Below are 19002 nucleotides of genomic sequence, written 5' to 3' on the forward strand. Positions count from 1 at the left end.
TGAAAGGAAGGACTGGAGACAAAATGAGCATTTCAGAACTGTATTTGTGCAAAGTCAAGATTGTTTAAAATGTGGTGTTGGATATGAGGATGGATATTTCACCAGGGCTATAATATTTCCATGACTTTCATTCTTTTCATTGTGATCTTTCCCTGAAATGCCTTAAAAATCACCATGAAATATAACCAGTCTCCTACTACTTTGCAAAGATCACAGCTGTGTTATAACAGGAATTGTTTTAGTGGAACTGACTAGATAGCATTCACATCCTGGACTTTAATCTTAAAAGCCAGCATTTAATAGTTCAACAATTATATTCAATTGTCAAGTTCTACAATCTCATTTAATCACCAAGAACTACTTCTGGGCCATGATCTCACTATCTGTTATGTGAAACAATGTTAGGGTCTAATTGATTCTTTTGTGAAACGTCATGGGCATAAAAGCAAACTTGGCTCCCTTACAAAATAAGCATGGTGACATGGTATAAATCTTGTACCCTGAGAACCACTCACACTTTTCTCAGGCTCTATAAATTTTGCTTAGGGTATGAAAAAGAAGTCTTTGAAATAAAGATGAAAAGAAAAAAAAAGTCTGGATACCATTCATAAAGGGGGGAAGCGGAGGGAGAGGGAATGGGGAGAGGGGGAAAAGAGGCTCACATAGGAAAAGAAAGGAGTAGGTCCTCAATGGTGCCTTCAGTCCTTTGCTTTAGCTATTATACCATAAAAAGGAATTCTTGATAGCAAGGGATAATCATTGTCATCTGCAGTGTTTCTTGGAGTTTGCTATGTAAGGTGATGGTAAATTACTTTGAAGTGCTGTTGTATAATAAAATTTACAGAAAATTATATCTCAGTGGAAATGCAACATTGATTGTACCAATGATATTTGTAGATTATTTAATAATTGTAAAGAAAAATATTTTCATCATTACTCAATTGTTTAAGTTTAAGTTGAATAGCTGTTACATACAAAATATACTCATTTAATGAGAAAGGCTACATGTAATCCAGTTATCAAACCATCTCACAGTCAGAAAAAATGTACGACTGATGAAGTTCATGATTTATCTTGTACACAGAAATGCACAAACCCTTCAGCAAATAGAATATATACAAGAAAACTTGGGCGATAAACTACTGGATTTACTGAAGTTTAAATTAACTTTCAAGGAGTACATTTCTCTCGTTTCCTGGCTTCTGGACAACTGTAACCACAGTAAATTGCCAGTTACCAGCAGAGTAGAAGACAGCATGCAGTGATAAAAGCAAGTAGTTTGGACTCCATGAAAAATTCAGTGTTCTCCAATGCACAATGAAATAATTATTGCAACAAATTAATACTACTCCTACTAAGGAGTTTTAGATGTAACTTTTAGATGTAACTGGATGTGTTCAGATGTACTAATAAGGTTTTAGATGTAGAAGAGTCTCCTACATGTTGACTTTAATGGCAGTCAGAATAATCAGCACAGTCAACTTTGCATCACCTTTATAACATGTAAAATGTAATTATTAGGTAGGTTAAATACAACATATTTATTATTTCCATGTAACATACTTATGTTACAAAGGGAGATGATAAAAAATAGCTACTAACATCAATTTGCAGTTGGAAAGTAATGTCGGTGTTTCATAGTCAATTTATAGTCAATGGTTTACTATCCTTCCCATGGAGGATTCTGGGAAGTACATATAGCTTAGTCTAAGCACAATTTAAAAGGAAATTTTTATTTTTATTTTTTTTTTTTCTGTTCATATGCAGGGGAAACATGGAAGAGAAAGATGGCTTTGGCCTGTGTTCTGTCCATTGTTCTGATATCCCACTTCACCACAGAAATCTTATTTAATTGTACTAGGATACTGGTATGTAAATTTCCAAATAGAAGCACTAAATATAAGACTCATAGCAGGGAACAAAAGAAGGAGATTTGAACACAGTGCCCAACTTGCTATGCCTAGCTCTTTAAGTCTACAGCCTGAGGATCACATCTATATTCTTTTTTTTGTTGTTGTTGTTGTTGTTGAGGGGCAAGGAGAGAGTGTAAATTTTACTTTCAGAGGAAGATGCAGAGGAAAAACAGCAGGGTGGCTTTACAGAGATCAGCAGTAGACCTTTGTGTAAGGTCTATCCTGCTTTCTTCAGATTTTCTAAATTCTGCCCTTTTCTTCATTTTAATGTAATTTCTAATAGGCCCAAGTCCCTTGAACTTGCATTGCAGTCATATCGTAGTTTAGTATTTGCTTATACATGTATGATTTCCAGTTCAGTGCTATCAGTCTTGCAGAGGATTTTAGCAAAACTCCATGCCTGCTTCACAGAAATTGCTATGAAGTTCTCACTTTCTGTTTATGAAGCAACAGACCGAGTTTATGAAAAAGACTAAGAATTAACCTGCAGTTGGTCAGAAGAAAAGAACTGTTCAAAATACCTTTTGTATGGTATTGCAACATTATCATATTCTTTCTTCAAAGCAAGCCTACATATCTTTGGATTTAAGTTACAATAGTATATTAATACTAACACTTCATAGCAACTTTCCTAAATTAATGATTTTAATATTATCATTCAACAAGTTGAGAAAAAAAAATGGTAAGTGTATTAATTGTAATGTTAATTCTTACATACAAAACGCTATAAGAGGAAAAAAAAAAAAAGATAATGATTAGAAATGAGCAATTAGATACCAACTAGATACCCAGAGCTAAAGTACTCTCTGTGCAAACAATTGCAGCACTGCCACGGTAATATTCTAAATTTAACTTCCTAACAGTTCTAAAATAATAATGAAAAACCAAAGAAACCCTAGAGTCAGTATCCTGACAGAAGTATATTTACTGTATCTGCAAATGAAACGCATCAGGTATGGGACCAACACAGTACCTGGATTTACAGCCTGAATTAAAGCTAAACACAAGCTAAACACAAAGAAGCAAAGTGTCCAGAGCAATGAAAAGCATATAGAGGTATTATACAACATCAAGTCTCCAGGTTTGAGTATCATTTAGTTTTGAAATTCAATTTTGAAATACTTTTACCTGCTAACGAGCATCTTAAAAAGAAATAGTGGATAAAATTTTCTTGTTCTGAATAGGGCTATGGAGAATGAGAAATTGAAATTGCATCTTTTATTTCAAAGTTTCAAAAAACAAGAAACAGATTGGAAGTTTCTTGAAACAAGAAAGTAACTAAGAACATTTATAGAATCATTTTATTGAGTTCTACTGCTCATCTCTCAGAGCAAAAATGTTTTCAATAAGATAGTAAAATAATAACCAGAAACTTAAAGCTCTTTTTTCTCAGCTACACCCTCTCAGCTTGTCATAGTCACACATGTATTGCAGTGTTTCCTTTGAGAAACTTGAGGATAAAGATCAGTCACACTGAAACTGGCTAAAGAAAGAGTACTACATCCAAGTTGAAAATATAAAGACTGAAGAACCAAAGGAGTGAGGGATTATACTTTTCATTTTAAATACCCCTGACCTTTCTAGACTCTCTGTCACTCTAACTCTGCTTAAATTTTACTTCACAGTTCCTCCTAGCCCTCATTCTGTCAGATCATATTCCACACTCCCTGTGGAGGAAATTCCATTTTCTGTCCCATCTTGTATTTGCTACCTTCTCAAGGGCATCCAACATGTCTAGTATCTGACCACTATATGTTAAAGATGGACAATTTTTCTGTGTTGAAATCATCTTTAAAATGCTTTTTCACTGAGATGTTACTAGTATTAGGCCATAAGATATTGTTAATCTGTCTTCTTGAGATTAATACATAGTGATGTTGTTTAATGCAATGGCATCTCAGCAAATTCACTTCATTACTGGAAATCTCATTGCACTGCACAGTTCTGTCTGGGCTCACAAGGGATAATGCTGGGGTCAGGGTATATTCAGTTGTACAGAGATCCCAGCGAACACCACTGTTCTCACTCTGAGCTAGCACAGGCACTGAAAGTTACTGAAGGTTAAACATGGAGGTTGAATACCCAAAGCATAATGAAACAGAAGCTACGTATGAAATCCAGTCCCACTGGAATATATCACAACTATTCCATTCACTGCAGTGAGGTGACTATAAGAACTTCTATTTCTAAAGCACAAGGAGCGTATCAGCAATATGGTATGACATGACTCAGCATATCTGGAGATCTAGAGCAAGCACTACATGATAAACAAATGAAAATGTTTACATTGACTTCAGAAAGCACAATGTAAAATTAGTTTTGAAGGTGCTATCTTTGCTTTCCCTCAAACACGTGCACAAAAATATCTTTCATGGAAAAACAAGTTGGCAGATGCGTTTTCTGAAGTATACACCCATACTTACCTGCATTTCTTGGCAAAAAGAAGCAGTTGGTCCAAAAAGAATCTGGCACTGTTCATCTGCAGTGTATGTCATTCCTGGGAGCTTGGAGGGAATAATCACAGAATTGAGGCTCTGAGGATTCGTCTGTAGCAGACAGTTACTGGCTTTTGACCTGGCAATGTGCAGAGATTGATATGCTAAGCAATCAGTCCTAAAGAGTCCCAAAGAGTCTGACTGTCATGCTGACTTACATGTGCATTAAACATTAGAAGAATGTAGATTCAATATTTTTTATTTTATTCATCAGCATTAGGATGCCATTCAAAGAAATGACTCCATGCAAATTGAATTGATAGAAGTTAATGGTATGTTCTGATGTTGCATATTTGAAGAATGATAATATAAATAATCAGCAGTACTACGAATTTCAGGAAAACCCTGGACAACATTTTATTGTCAATGTTACATAACTGATTATGGTTTGTATAAAGACTAGAACAACTATAATATATAAATAGACTATTGCTAATGCCCTGACAGACATGTAGCTTGTTTTTCACACCCATATTAATTCAAAATTAATATTTTCAGATATTATCTACACACATTTAAAATACATATATTTCTGAGCTGGTAGCCAAAAATCTATCTTCTCTTGACAACATAAGGTTTGAAAATGCTTAAGCTTATTTAATGCACCACGTTATGAAGATTTTACTTCTGCCAAGATTCAGTATAAATGTGTCAGACTGCAAATCTAACTTCTATTAATAGAAGATCAGTATCATAAAACAGATTTGGGGACTGCTTTACTGTCGTAAGTAAATTCTCAACAAATATATTCATGAATTCAAGATCCTATTTGGAGATAAAGCATGAAAAATAATGTTGTCATTTGGTTTCTAGGCATACTATTTCCTATCAGATATCTTATAGTAAATTAAAAGAATTAATGTATCATAACTAAACTGAATAGTTAAATATTGAATGGCACAGCATAGATCAAAGAATTCATATAATGTATAGAGACCATTCTCTGTCCAGCATTCTTCAATACACACTATATTAATATATTTTGAAATATAAACGTATTTAATATATAATTATGTATATTAATACAATAAAATATAAAAGTATGAATAATTGGTGAAAAGAGCTAAATTTTAATTTGCAAAATAATATCTAGTTCATGATGAAAATTATTTTGGTGGGCTATATCAACAGGACTTCTGTTCCATCTCCCACAAAAGGGGTAAAAAGTATTGAAAACTTATTTCAGGATACTTACTGCAACTATTTGAAAAAGACACATAATAGTTATTTTTCTTGAATGATATACCTGAGAAATCTTTCCAGATCTTCCCTGCTGCACCGGGACCATGAAACATCACCAAGATTCTGTCCTTTAATCCACTCTCCAGACATGATATGAAGACCATCTGCACAGGATGGGTGGTCATTGTCGTGGTTTATTCCCATGCTGAATTTTCAAGTTATTAAAAGTAAAACAAAGCACAACAAAATAACAAGTTGCTTTCAAAATGTTTATAAGTTAAATTCTTGCAAGATGCTAAAATATCACAAGGCTTATGTATATCACACGTATGATTTTTTTTTCTCCATGATACCTTTCATAGAAGTACACATAACCATGTCTGAAGGACAAGACTACCATCCGAAAGGTAAAAGTGAAGCTTCACTCATTCGATGAGAAATACTAAATTCTAATCTGTAGCTGTTCATTGTGTACTTTGGACAACTTTTTGAATATTCAGAACTGCACAACTATTGCACAACTGGACTTTTCTTGCTAATGGGCAACAAAAGCATTGGAAACTTAGTTTTTAAGATTGGGGAATCGTTCTACATGTTGGCAATGATTCTGTCTTAATTCCACGTGGAAATGGTTGACTGAAATTTTATAGAACAGTAAAATGCATACTAGTTCATTTTATCACAACTAAAGAAAAATTACCTGATTGTGTTTATCCATGTCTACTGTTAGAAATAACATTGATGAAGCAATTTATGTTGTTATTCTATTCTATTCTATTCTATTCTATTCTATTCTATTCTATTCTATTCTATTCTATTCTATTCTATTCTATTCTGTTCTGTTCTGTTCTGTTCTGTTCTGTTCTGTTCTAGACCCAGCATTCATATGCACCCGGGTAAGTTCTGATAGGGCACTGCAAGGGAATTAAAAATTCTAGTACAAATCTGCTTCACACTGCTGCTTTAACTAAAGTGAAGATTCAGTATCATCTTCACTGTTAACATATAAAAGAGGAAAAATATTTAATTGAAAAAAAAAAAACAACTTTTTAAAGTGCTCAGAAGGAGCAAACTGCAAGCATGCTCCACTAGCATTAGGAGAAACAAATAAAATTCTCTCAGGTGTTTTTAAAAATAAGCATATGACTACTCTCCAGAACACTAAATTCAAAGTGGTGCTCAAATTTTGCATCCAATCTGCCCTGCAGAAAAGCAAAAACTTCTACTGAATAAAACTCTAAACCTTGTATTGATGAACTCAGTCAAGAACAGTCAGAAGGCTGCAAAGATGGAAGAATAGAAGTTTGCTATTTCTGTAAAAAAAATGGAGTGCTTTTTCGTATTTTATCACAATGTAGTGTCCAAAGGCCAAAAAAGTCCTGCCACCCATCACTGAACACACAAGCTGATTTTTTTCCTTCACTTTATACCCAAATCCAATAATGACTAGATCAACTTTTTACATTAAGCTTTGCAAGCTGTATAATATCGGGTTACCAACAAAATGAATTTAAATTCCTTGTAGGGGCTTTTTATGTCAAGACTTTTTATTTATTTATATTTTTTATCAGAGTACATGCTACAGTTTTTAGCACTGGAACACCTGCTCCTGCTTTAATGGGATAGTTTTCTGAGTTGCAAAGAGTGTAACCACAGTAAGCTAAACTCTTTAATCACAGTTTCTATTTGCCTAAATTTTCTGAAGGGACAAAACATCTACATAAAAACATATTTATGTTTTCCATACGTTCTTCCTACACGTGACTATTTCTTTTTATACATAATGCCTTATATACCAAACTTGAGATGTCCATAACTACAGACTTCTTAGTCTAACAACAGTCCCTGGAAAAGTTACAGAGAAGACTGTGCTGGGTGCTACTGAGAGGCAGTGAAAGAACAAGATTTTAATAAGGCCTTTGATACAGTCTCTCACAGCATCCTTCTGGTCAAATTATCCAAATGTGAGATATAAAAGAACCTGCTATGCTGGGTGATGAACTGGCTGAATGGCAGCACTCAAAGAGCAGTAGTGAATGGGACTACATCTGGCTGGTGGCCAGTCACTAGCAGTATCTCCCAGGGCTCAATTCTAGAGCCTGGTCTGTTCAACACTGTTATCAGAGATCTGGATGCAGGAGTTGAAGGCATCCCTAGCAAGTTTGCTGACAATACTGATGTGGCTCTCTGGAGGGACAAGAGGCTTGTGGAGAGATCTAGATAGATGGGAGCATTGGGCAAACATCAGCAGCATGGAGTTCCGCAAAGGTTCTGCCAGGTTCTGCACCTGGGGCAGTGTGAGTAATGCCAGACACAGACACAGGCACAGGCTGGAACAGGAGTGGCTGGAGGGAGAGCAGCTCAGCAGAAAGGGACCTGGCGGTGCTGTTGACAGCAGGCTCAGCATGAGCCAGCAGTGTGCCCTGCCAGCCAACCATTTGGCAGCAAACTGCATTTTGGGGTGCATTAACCACAGCATAGCCAGCCAGTCTGAAGGGATGATTTGATTGCTCTGTGTAGCATTGGTGCAGTTCTGGGCTCCACAATGTAGAAAGGATGTTGAGACACTTGAAAGGGGAGAGTAACAAAGCTGGCCAAAAGGCTGGAGGCAGGTCCTGTGAGGAGAGGCTGAGGACACTTGGGTTGTCCAGTTTGGAGAAGAGGAGGACAAGAGGCAACCTCAGGGCTCAGCAACTCCCTGAGGAGGGGAAGGGCAGAGGGAGGTGCTGGCCTCTGCTCCCTGGGAACCCATGGCAGGACATGTGAGAACAGCTCTGCCACAGGAGGTTCCAACTGGACATTAGGGAAAACGTCATTTCTGTGAGGATAGTAAATCACAGGATCAGACTTTCCAGAGAAGGTGGAAGCTTTGGAAACTTATTAGGTAATTTATGCCTCATGTCAGTGTTCAAGAGGTACTGGGATAATTCACTTAATAATATACTTTAACTTTTGGTTAGCTGTGAAGTACTCAGGCATTGATTTTTTAGATCCCTTCTAGCTAACTATTCTGGTCTATTCTAGTCTAGTCTAGTCTAGTCTAGTTCTATGGTGACTTAGCTACTTCTCTGTGCAGCCTGTTCCAATACTTCACAACCTTTTCAATGAATAAATTTTTCCTAATGTGCAATTTAAACCTCCACTTGCACAACTTGAGGTCATTTCCCTTTGTCCTATCATTTGTTGCTTGGGAGAAGAGCCCAATCCCTGCCTCAACATAGCCTACTTTAAGGTAATTGTAAACAAAAATAAGTAACCTTAAGCCTCCTTTTCTCCAGGCTAAACAACCTCAGCTCCCTCAGCCACTGCTCACAAAACTTATTCTCTAGACCCTTCACCAACTTCATTGCCCTTCTTTGGACAGTCTCCAGCACCCTAATGTTCTTCTTATAGTGTGGGGCTAAGAATATCCATGCTAACTAGAATATTCATAAGAACTATGAAAAAAAACAACATTTAGAAACTCTAACAACTCTTTGTTTTGCTCACTGCAGAAGAAATATATGTGGCTTACAGTTTTTTTATTTATATACTTTGCTATTTTGAAATAAGTCATTTATCAGTATCATGCACTGTGATTTACAGTAAATCACTGACAACATACAAGCTCTCAAAATGTTGTTGAAGTCATGAATCACAGAATGGATGGCTCCCATTCTTCAGTGTGGGAATTATCATATTTATATATTAATAGAAAAATAATAAAAAAAAATCTGGTAAAAATTATTTTTCATCCAGTCTGAAAAGCATTTCTTTGATTCAGACTTTATTAGACTGTAAAATCATTAAGAGAAATCCACACTGAACTGAATAAAGATCTTAATTGTTTCAAAAACAGTTACACCATCACCATTACATAAATGTACCAGTGCAATCCTATTTTATAAGCTACCATCACAGAATCATTCTGTACATTCTTTCAGTACAAGAGTTTTGGAGAAAAAAAAAAAAAAGTCTATTAATGTGAAACGTGGTAAAATCTTTCCAATTTATAGCAATCGTGTATACGTGTAACATAAACACTATTAAAAAAGCTAACTCCAATCCTCTTCCAATATTTTAGCTCCTATACTTGTAACGCTTCTATTTGACTTCAAATTTCACGTACACTCCAAAAATGTCTGCATGAATACATCATGCTCATTCATCAACACATTCCCATTTACAAATTAAACACACTTAGCAAAATATTCAGCATGTGGTGATAACCACTTGTTCAAAGCCTCTGTCCATCAGAGAACACTGACTTCAAAAGGGATGTATAGGTCATTATGTTAATATCAACTAATGAGATCACTAGAGAGTATGTAAGAAGTTTGCTAAAAGACCAACAGAACCTGCTCTGGAAAATCCTCAGAAATCAGTAATATGTACTGTTGATTTCCTCTACAGCATGGTAAGAACTGCATACTTTTATCTGACAATCAAGTACATGATTGTATAAAGGTAGATATGCAGTAGACTTGACTTCCTGTTTCACCATATCTGCATTTATTTATGCAAAAAACAAGCTGAACAGTCAGTGTCACTTTTCTATCCAGCAAGAAAATAACATATATGTATATGTTATATATATATATATATATATATATATATATATATATATATATAAATAAGAAATGCATATATATACATTTCTTATTTAAAAATCAAGGATATACAAATATTTTAATGCTCACACTGATAATCATGGTATTTTCCTTAATGTACTGTCCATGTGAAAGAGAAAACAGCATCCTTTCACTAAAAGAAAGGCAACAGAGAAACTGCCTGTGTAAGGTGTTCTTCTGTCTTTTGCTACAGAATTTATTATGCTAGCATTGGGCATATTGCCCTCTCTGTGTATAAGCTCCTCTCTCCAACAGCTGTGATCATTCAACCTCATGCCAGAGTAAAGCAACAACATGTGTATGTGGGAGAAAGACAAGTGAGTTTATGGTAAGAAGATAACTTTATAAAATTCTGAAAAACTATAATTAACAAAGAAGTCAGTGCTGTACTTTGACAAGTATTACGTCATATCTAGATAGAAACAATTCAATTTGTTTTAAGAACAGAAGCATTATTTTTACATTGATACATAAAAACATTCAGTCCATTCTGGATAGAAAATATATGCATATCACATAATATGAAAGCAGGAAGCATCTTATGGAAAGCATTCTCTAACTGCAATAACTTCAATATTAGCAATATTTGAACTCATGCTATGCAACAAGACTACAATTAAAAAACAAACAAACAAACAAACAAACAAAAAGAAAAACAAAACAAAAAACAGTTTAAAAGTATTTTGACAAAGAGCAAAGAGCCTTGGCCAAATAAACTCCACTAACATTATATATGGTTGTCAAGTCAACTGAAAAAATATTTTTATCTCATAAAACCTCTCTTACTTGTTTAAAAAACATTGCCAGATTTCCCCTCCCCTCCCCTCCCCTCCCCTCCCCTCCCCTCCCCTCCCCTCCCCTCCCCTCCCCTCCCCTCCCCTCCCCTCCCCTCCCCTCCCCTCCCCTCCCCTCCCCTCCCCTCTCCTTTTTATTACTTTTGTGTGTGTGTGTGTGTTTGTAATACCATCCAAAAAGCTGGAACAATCTATGCTAAATTTTGAAGACGATCCCTGTTGATGTTTAATGTGCACCATGAGCAGTCCAAAGAAAAGACCTAATTTCTCTGTGCTTATAAGTCAGAATTAAAACACGGGCCACTGAAAGTACAAGACAAATGTTGGCTCTATTTTTCAGTGAAAAATTATTTTTTTTTACACTTCACTACCCCTGCAATGTGTACAACTGGATTCAAGATAGATAGACAACAGCATCTCTCTTACCATCAAGAAAAGTTTATATTCTTGCAGGCACAAAATGCATTCCAGTGTCAACCCACATACTGAAAAAGTACCAAGTACCACACTTCAATTTGATTTGATTATAGCTGAGAATTAAGAAATAAACGCTCTGTTATATCTCAAGAAATGGGCCTCATTCATTATTTGGTATTTAAAGTTAAATGAGGCTATTGCACACACCTTCTGGAAAGAATTAAGTCCGCATTATAAAGTGCTGTTTCATATTTCTTACTATAAGTCTCAAAAATTCTCCTACATGTGCTACACTCATGTCATCAAATTTGCTCTGCGAGCCCACACACTTCCAGATGAAAAGCTTTTACTTTTTTATTATTCATTATTTTATTTGTGCTTTATAAGTGGCAGATGATGACCTAGTTATCACCACCACATTCCACTTAAATACATGGTCATTCAGTTGAACAATAATGATGCTATTAAACTAGAAACAGGTAATGAAGGCACAAAGGCAAAATGGTATTAAATGGTATAATTTAGGAACAAATAGTTGGGAGAGTTCAGATAGCTGCAGAGAATTATTTTAGGTCTATCTCTTAACAAAACTAAATTTAAAAGATGAATGAGAATAGTAGCTATTAGTAGAGAATAGCAGTTCAGAGTTTTATAGAGTCGCTACCATAAAAAAGATTAGGGAATAGATAGATTAGAAAAAACACGAAACCCTAAAGGAAAATCCAGCTAACCAAGGAACCAGGGGTACCTTGCCAAATATTCAGTACAGTACGTAGATTCTCAAATCCTAAAAGGTAAGGTTCAGCCCAAGAGAAACAAGCAGCAGAGGGACAGTGAGGATAAACTGCAGATCTAGGATAATAGTATTAGTTTAAACCTATGGCAGAATTAAAAGTATTGAAAAAAAAAATAATTCCCTTTATGAAGGCAACAGTAAGATTCTGAATGCTATTGGTTTGTACCTCTGTTCTGTGGTGGAATCAGGGTGACAACTGACTTCTTTCCTAATTAATATTTTATAAATGTTATATATTTTTACAAATGGCTACATACAATTTTTAAATTCACTCAAGCAATTTTTCAAAAATATTTCTGCTGTAGAATTTTTTCCATTCTGGCAAATAAAGTATAGGCATATAATGGATTGTATCCTTCTGAAAATAGGAATAACTTTTAATTAAAAAGCATTACTAATTACAAAGTATTATTCTCTGTATTATTTCCACTGTTCTCTTTTTTGTTGTTGTGTGCAGGATTATCTTAGAATGATAAAAACTTGTTTTTACTATGTCTAAAATTTGAAAACTACAAGGTTTAAAAACTTACATGACATTTACTAGTTCAATCATTACTTCTAACAATTTGTGTAAACTGAAATTTTGCGTATCACATTATCAAAGGGACACATTTTATAAAAGAAAATACTACCACTTAGGCTACCACAGACAGAGTATATGGAAGCTGCACTGCTTTGTTAGTACTTGTGTTGCACCTTTAAGATAAAAATCTGAAGTGTTATGACATTATTATCTTCATAGTGAAAATGATGTTGTAAAGACAGGTTTCTATAAGTTATTTTCTACATAGCTACGTTCTATACAGTTATTTTAAACAATTAATGCAAAAAGTAGGTATTGCATGTTTGTTGTGTTGTGTTTTTTGTTTTTAATTCCATTTTATTTTTTTTTTAATTTCAGTTACTGAAAAATAATTCTTGGATTAATATTTTATAAGTGTTTTTAAGCATATGACTGTTTCACAGATCATTGCATAAACAGGATAAGACTCATGAATTATTGACACTGAGGTGAATTGAAAGGCCAGCTACAGAAAATCTAAGATGGTAAAAGGCAAAAGACAATTTATTTTGAAAAAAAAAACAAACAAACTTTTCTTTAATGGAAGAATCTGAAGGAAGAGGAAATCTCAGTCCTCTTATTAACAATCTGATATTTAAAATAAAAAAATAAATAAAAAGGAAATATGTTTACCCAATGAATAGTTCTCTTGTCAATCATTGCTAGAACCTAAGACACCCATAACTTAGATTACATGTTCAGTCTTGAAACCATTGGGTAAAAAATACAACATGTAGATTAATATACTTTTGTTAAGATATACTGCATGTTGGTTTCCACCTGAGTTTTCATCTTTTGCTGAACAGCTGCCTTCCTCTCTATCACTCTCTATCACATTTCTAGCATCAAGATTCAAGAAGCTGGATCTAGATACAGGATGGTGCCCTTCTCCTTTGGCTTAAGTATATAAATAATTTAAAGCTTTGATGTGACAGTTGTATTTAGCATACATACTAAAGATTTTTTAACAGAAAGCATCCAATACAAAAGAATTATTCACCTCTGGCAAATATGATACCCCTGCCACATCCTGCAATCTGCACTATTTCAAGATAAACAGTTATGTCTACAGTTTATGTCTTTAAGCCTATGCTAAGAAAAACATTGACATGTAACATGTCTTCAAGAAAATTTGTAATTAGAAAAAAAAAAAGAAAAACCATCCTTTGAGCTATTGTGTATTCAGTGAACAGATAAAAAGCTTCTTTATTAACAAAAACATTGACACTATTACAATACTCTGAACATTTTCACAGTTACTTTAAATGTATCAGAATATCAGTTCAAGTTATGCATTCTGTAGGCTGTTCAATGCCTAACAGTTCACTTTGGAAATGTAATTAAAAGGAAGGTTAACTACAAATCCACCTATGAATTCTATGGTCTGGCAGAAATGGAAGACTTGCTACCTTGCTAGAGAAAGACTTTACTAATCTTCTAAATTTCAAGTGTAAAATTATGCAAACTTACTAAAAATGCTGATGCAGTGCTACTTCACTGTCTCATTTCTTCACTGCTTCATTTCTTTCTGAGGTCTTTCTTTCTTCAGCTGTCTAGCTGGGCACAAAATAAGATCTTTCTTAAGCCTCCATCCTTAAAACTGGACTAAGCAAAACTTTTTTCTCTTTTCTTTCTTTTAAGGATTTTGAAAAAATATATGCATTTTTGAAGTAAGATTTAAGTGAAATTGCAGTGTGTAATAAGCTGCATCCTCTTCTGTCATCTCTATTTCTGTGTTGGAAGATGTCCAGACTATGAGGAAGTTTTGTATGCTATACCCATCTGCCCAGTAAGTTCATAGACTGATTTAAATAATGTCTGTGAATCACAGTTACGTACTTTAATGGTATAATTTTATATATACTTTTATACTTTTAAGATATGCAGAAAGATCAGAGGCTAACACTTTTTAAATAACTTACTGACTAAACAATGCAAACCGAATGTCAGAATACAAGGTGATCTCAACAATATTGTGATTGTTTTTGTGGGAAAACATTATTTTTTGCCATTGCTTTCTATTTACTATTATTGGAGAGTACCAGCCATCCTTCCCATGGGGATAAACGTAAAATACTTTGAACTTCACAAATATTAGTTAAAAAGGAGAAGTAAAAAAAAAAAGACTAAAGTCAGTGCACCGTGGAGATTTTATTGCCATACTTTCAAACAGTATGGATTCTCTTCTTAATATAATAGGAAAAAAGGACAGTCTTTGAGATGAAAATATGGGGTCATTCCCATAAAAACTGTGTGCGAAATAAAAAATATGTAATGCGGAAATGCAAAGTAAAAATTCTCTAACTTTCATTAAAAGAAAAAAAGAAAAGGAATAACCCCAAAGTGATAATGTGGACATTATCAAATAAAGGATTAGATAAATTATTAGCAAATAGATTACCTATCTTAACACACCAGTTCAATATACCCATGGTTAAATAACCTACATTTTGCAAACTTCCTTTATTTCAATATTTTATAAACAAATCAGAGGTGGCTAAATATATGATATGAAGTAGAACTATTCTTAGAAGATGTTAGCATTTAAAAGATAGGTATATTCTGAGATATTAATAGACTTCTGAAAAATTCATTCACTTAATGTGTAGAATGAAGCAATTTTCTCACATTTGCATGTTCCACTGCTAGGGTGTTCCATAATAGGACCCCAAATCTTAATTAGACTGTCCACTTCCTGCTACTATACAAATTGTACAAACAATAAGAAAAAACATCCAAAATTTTAAGATATTTGAATTTAAGCATATGTCCTTCTGCATAGAAATTACAAACAAACAAACAAACAAAAACAAAAATGCAATGGCCATAGTTTCATATAAATGACAGTGAAATAGGAACACATAAAATGGAAAAAATAAGTACACAAACTAACACTAAAGTGGTATTTTAAGGCAAAAATAGAGAAAAAAATGTTTATAGGAGCCAAGAAATTAAGTTCTCGGCCTCCTAGATAACAAATTCAGAAATCCTACTCAATTTTAACCTACTAATTAATATTAAGTAATTTACAATTCCCTGATAGCAAATGAATAAATAATTAAATGAAACATAAAAGCAGAGTATTAAAAGTTGTACTATTTCAGAAGAGAAGGTTTGGAGCTGGAAAAAAATTAAAAAAATAAAAAATAAAGTACTATTCAAACCATTAATAAAATAAAATATAGCCATATTGATCTCATTAGTTTCACAGTTTTACTTTCACTTGAATCAAAAGCATGAGTAAGGGATTGCAGTACAAACTTGCAAAATGCACTCCAGTAATGAAGGCAATTGCAAAGAAACTGCAATCGTACTAAAACAGTGTTGCAACTGAGAAACCTCAAAAGACTACAACCTATACCATAAACTGCATTACTTTCATTAGTTTTATTTCAAAAATATTCCTCAGTTTACCATATCTGCACTTATTTCTTCAGGGTTTTTATCTTCAGCAATTGCTTATGTCATCATTTCATACCGTGGTCCACTGTCCTCAGATCATATATTATTTCATTTATGAATCATTTATGATTCATTTCCTAATGAACTAAAACATGTTCTGAGCATTACTAGAAATAAATTCGACTGCCTTCTCTGAACACAAAAATAAATACAAAGACCACATAGGGAGTTTTTTCCTTCCTTTAAATAGCATTAAAATGTAACTTTTTTACTTTCTAATTCATTCCAAAAGATACTTATCCTATATTCTGGAATGTAAAAGAAATGTAAGTAAATAAGTACCCAAATAAGAATATTATCTGTTGCATATCTAAAAGAAAACTATTTCAAGTAAGAAGAAAAAGGTGCTATTGAAGATGGCAATTTCAAATCATGGATTGCTCCTTTAAATTCTGTTTTCAGCATGGAAAAGTGTATGTTGATAAGACAGATAACACAACTACAATCCTAATAATAATTTTGTTTAGAAAGATGAACACCAACTGCTCGGTATATATCAAGTAAAAACATAAAGTTTTAATTACCTAACATTCCTTGTCAGACTATCTAAAACTTGCTTGCACCTACTTTTTGTCTAGTGTGATAATAGAACAGCAAGAGTGTTCTTGTAACTAAGAGTTAGAAATAAAGTACTGAGTATCACTATTCTGCAGAAATAATATTTAATGATGACTATAAAGAGCATAACAGAGATTTTTGTTCAACAGTCAAAGAACCATCATAACCCTTTCAAGAACAAGGCACTATTCAAGACTTATTTTTTCATTTCTTTTGGAAAACTGAATTAGCGGTTTTTCCTAACAACTTCTAGTTTCTCTACTGCCCAGATAGGCTGCCATGATACCTCTGATTTGCTTTGAACTGCCTTATTCTGATGAAATAATGTCAACTTTAAAATAAAAGACAGGTATTTTAATAGTATATTTAGTATTTAGGATCAGGGAGACTTAATATAAGGAATATGTATGAAGTAAGACAAATTATTTTAGGGACTCTTCTGACAAAACAATCTCATTGACAGTTATAAATTAGCACTCTTACTTTAGTATACATACCAGAAAGTATTTTTCTCTGTGGAAAAAAAAAATAAATCAGAATCATTCAGTTGGAAGGGATCTACTTAAATCATTGAGTCCAAATGCCTGAACACTTCAGGGCTAAAAGTTAAAAAAAAATTATTAAGGGCATTATCCTAATGAACACCAGCAGGCAAGGGGCATCAACCACTTTTCCAGGAAGCCAGTTCCAGTGATTTACTATCCTCACAGAAACGACATTTTCCCTAATGTCCAGTTGGAACCTCCTGTGGCAGAGCTGTTCTCACATGTCCTGCCATGGGTTCCCAGGGAGCAGAGGCCAGCACCTCCCTCTGCCCTTCCCCTCCTCAGGGAGTTGCTGAGCCATGAGGTTGCCTCTTGTCCTCCTCTTCTCCAAACTGGACAACCCAAGTGTCCTCAGCCTCTCCTCACAGGACCTGCCTCCAGCCTTTTGGCCAGCTTTGTTACTCTCCCCTTTCAAGTGTCTCAACATCCTTTCTACATTGTGGAGCCCAGAACTGCACCAATGCTACACAGAGCAATCGAATCATCTCTTCAGACTGGCTGGCTATGCTGTGGTTAATGCACCCCAAAATGCAGTTTGCTGCCAAATGGTTGGCTGGCAGGGCACACTGCTGGCTCATGCTGAGCCTGCTGTCAACAGCACCGCCAGGTCCCTTTCTGCTGAGCTGCTCTCCCTCCAGCCACTCCTGTTCCAGCCTGTGCCTGTGTCTGTGTCTGGCATTACTCACACTGCCCCAGGTGCAGAACCTGGCAGAACCTTTGCGGAACTCCATGCTGCTGATGTTTGCCCAATGCTCCCATCTATCTAGATCTCTCCACAAGCCTCTTGTCCCTCCAGAGAGCCACATCAGTATTGTCAGCAAACTTGCTAGGGATGCCTTCAACTCCTGCATCCAGATCTCTGATAACAGTGTTGAACAGACCAGGCTCTAGAATTGAGCCCTGGGAGATACTGCTAGTGACTGGCCACCAGCCAGATGTAGTCCCATTCACTACTGCTCTTTGAGTGCTGCCATTCAGCCAGTTCATCACCCAGCATAGCAGGTTCTTTTATATCTCACATTTGGATAATTTGACCAGAAGGATGCTGTGAGAGACTGTATCAAAGACCTTACTAAAATCCAGAAAGATCGCATCCACAACCTTCCCATCATCCACCTAGTAGGTGACCTTATCATAGAAGGAGCTTGGATTACTAAAGTCAGACTTCAACTTGTTGAATCCATGTTGACTATGTCTTATAACAGCTTTATTCTTTCAATGCCTCTCAGTAACACCCAACACAATCCTCTCTGTAACTTTTTCAGGGCTTAAGGTTAGATTAACATGTCTGTAGTTTCCTGTGTCTTCTCTCATGCTCTTTTTGTATAATATTGGGCTAGCTTCCAGTCAGCAGATACTTCCCCTCACTACCACTACCTCTGGTAAATTGCTGAGAGGGGTCCAGCTAAAATATCCATGAATTCTCTCAGCATTCTGGGGTGAGTTTTAGTCCTTAAACCAAAAAGTTTTAACTATTTCATAATCACTGTGGCTATGACAGGTACTTGCTGTCAACTTTCCCACAAGACTAGATCTTCCTTGTTCTCAAACAACAGGTCTAGGACTTTCCTAGTTGTTTTTGTAAGTGCTTGTGACAGGAAATTATCTTCAACACACTTTAGGAATTTCTCAGACTTGCTTGTTGCAGCAATATGATATTCCCAGTTT

The 19002-nt window shown here is 34.9% G+C and overlaps 1 protein-coding gene across 1 annotated transcript in view; it reads right to left on the minus strand.

Annotated features, from left to right (window-relative positions):
* The window catches only part of ADAMTS19 (ADAM metallopeptidase with thrombospondin type 1 motif 19), a 160354-nt gene that overhangs the window by 56999 nt on the left and 84353 nt on the right, over positions 1–19002 (minus strand). The window contains exons 9-10 of the mRNA XM_084503183.1: positions 5655–5795; positions 4337–4487 (exon numbers count right to left, since the gene is read on the minus strand). Of these exons, the coding sequence (XP_084359309.1) occupies positions 4337–4487; positions 5655–5795 (292 nt within the window). The remainder of the gene's footprint in view (positions 1–4336; positions 4488–5654; positions 5796–19002) is intronic.

The sequence above is a fragment of the Aythya ferina genome, assembly GCF_964211825.1.
Source record: "Aythya ferina genome assembly, chromosome: Z".
In the NCBI taxonomy this organism is placed as follows: Eukaryota; Metazoa; Chordata; class Aves; order Anseriformes; family Anatidae; genus Aythya; species Aythya ferina.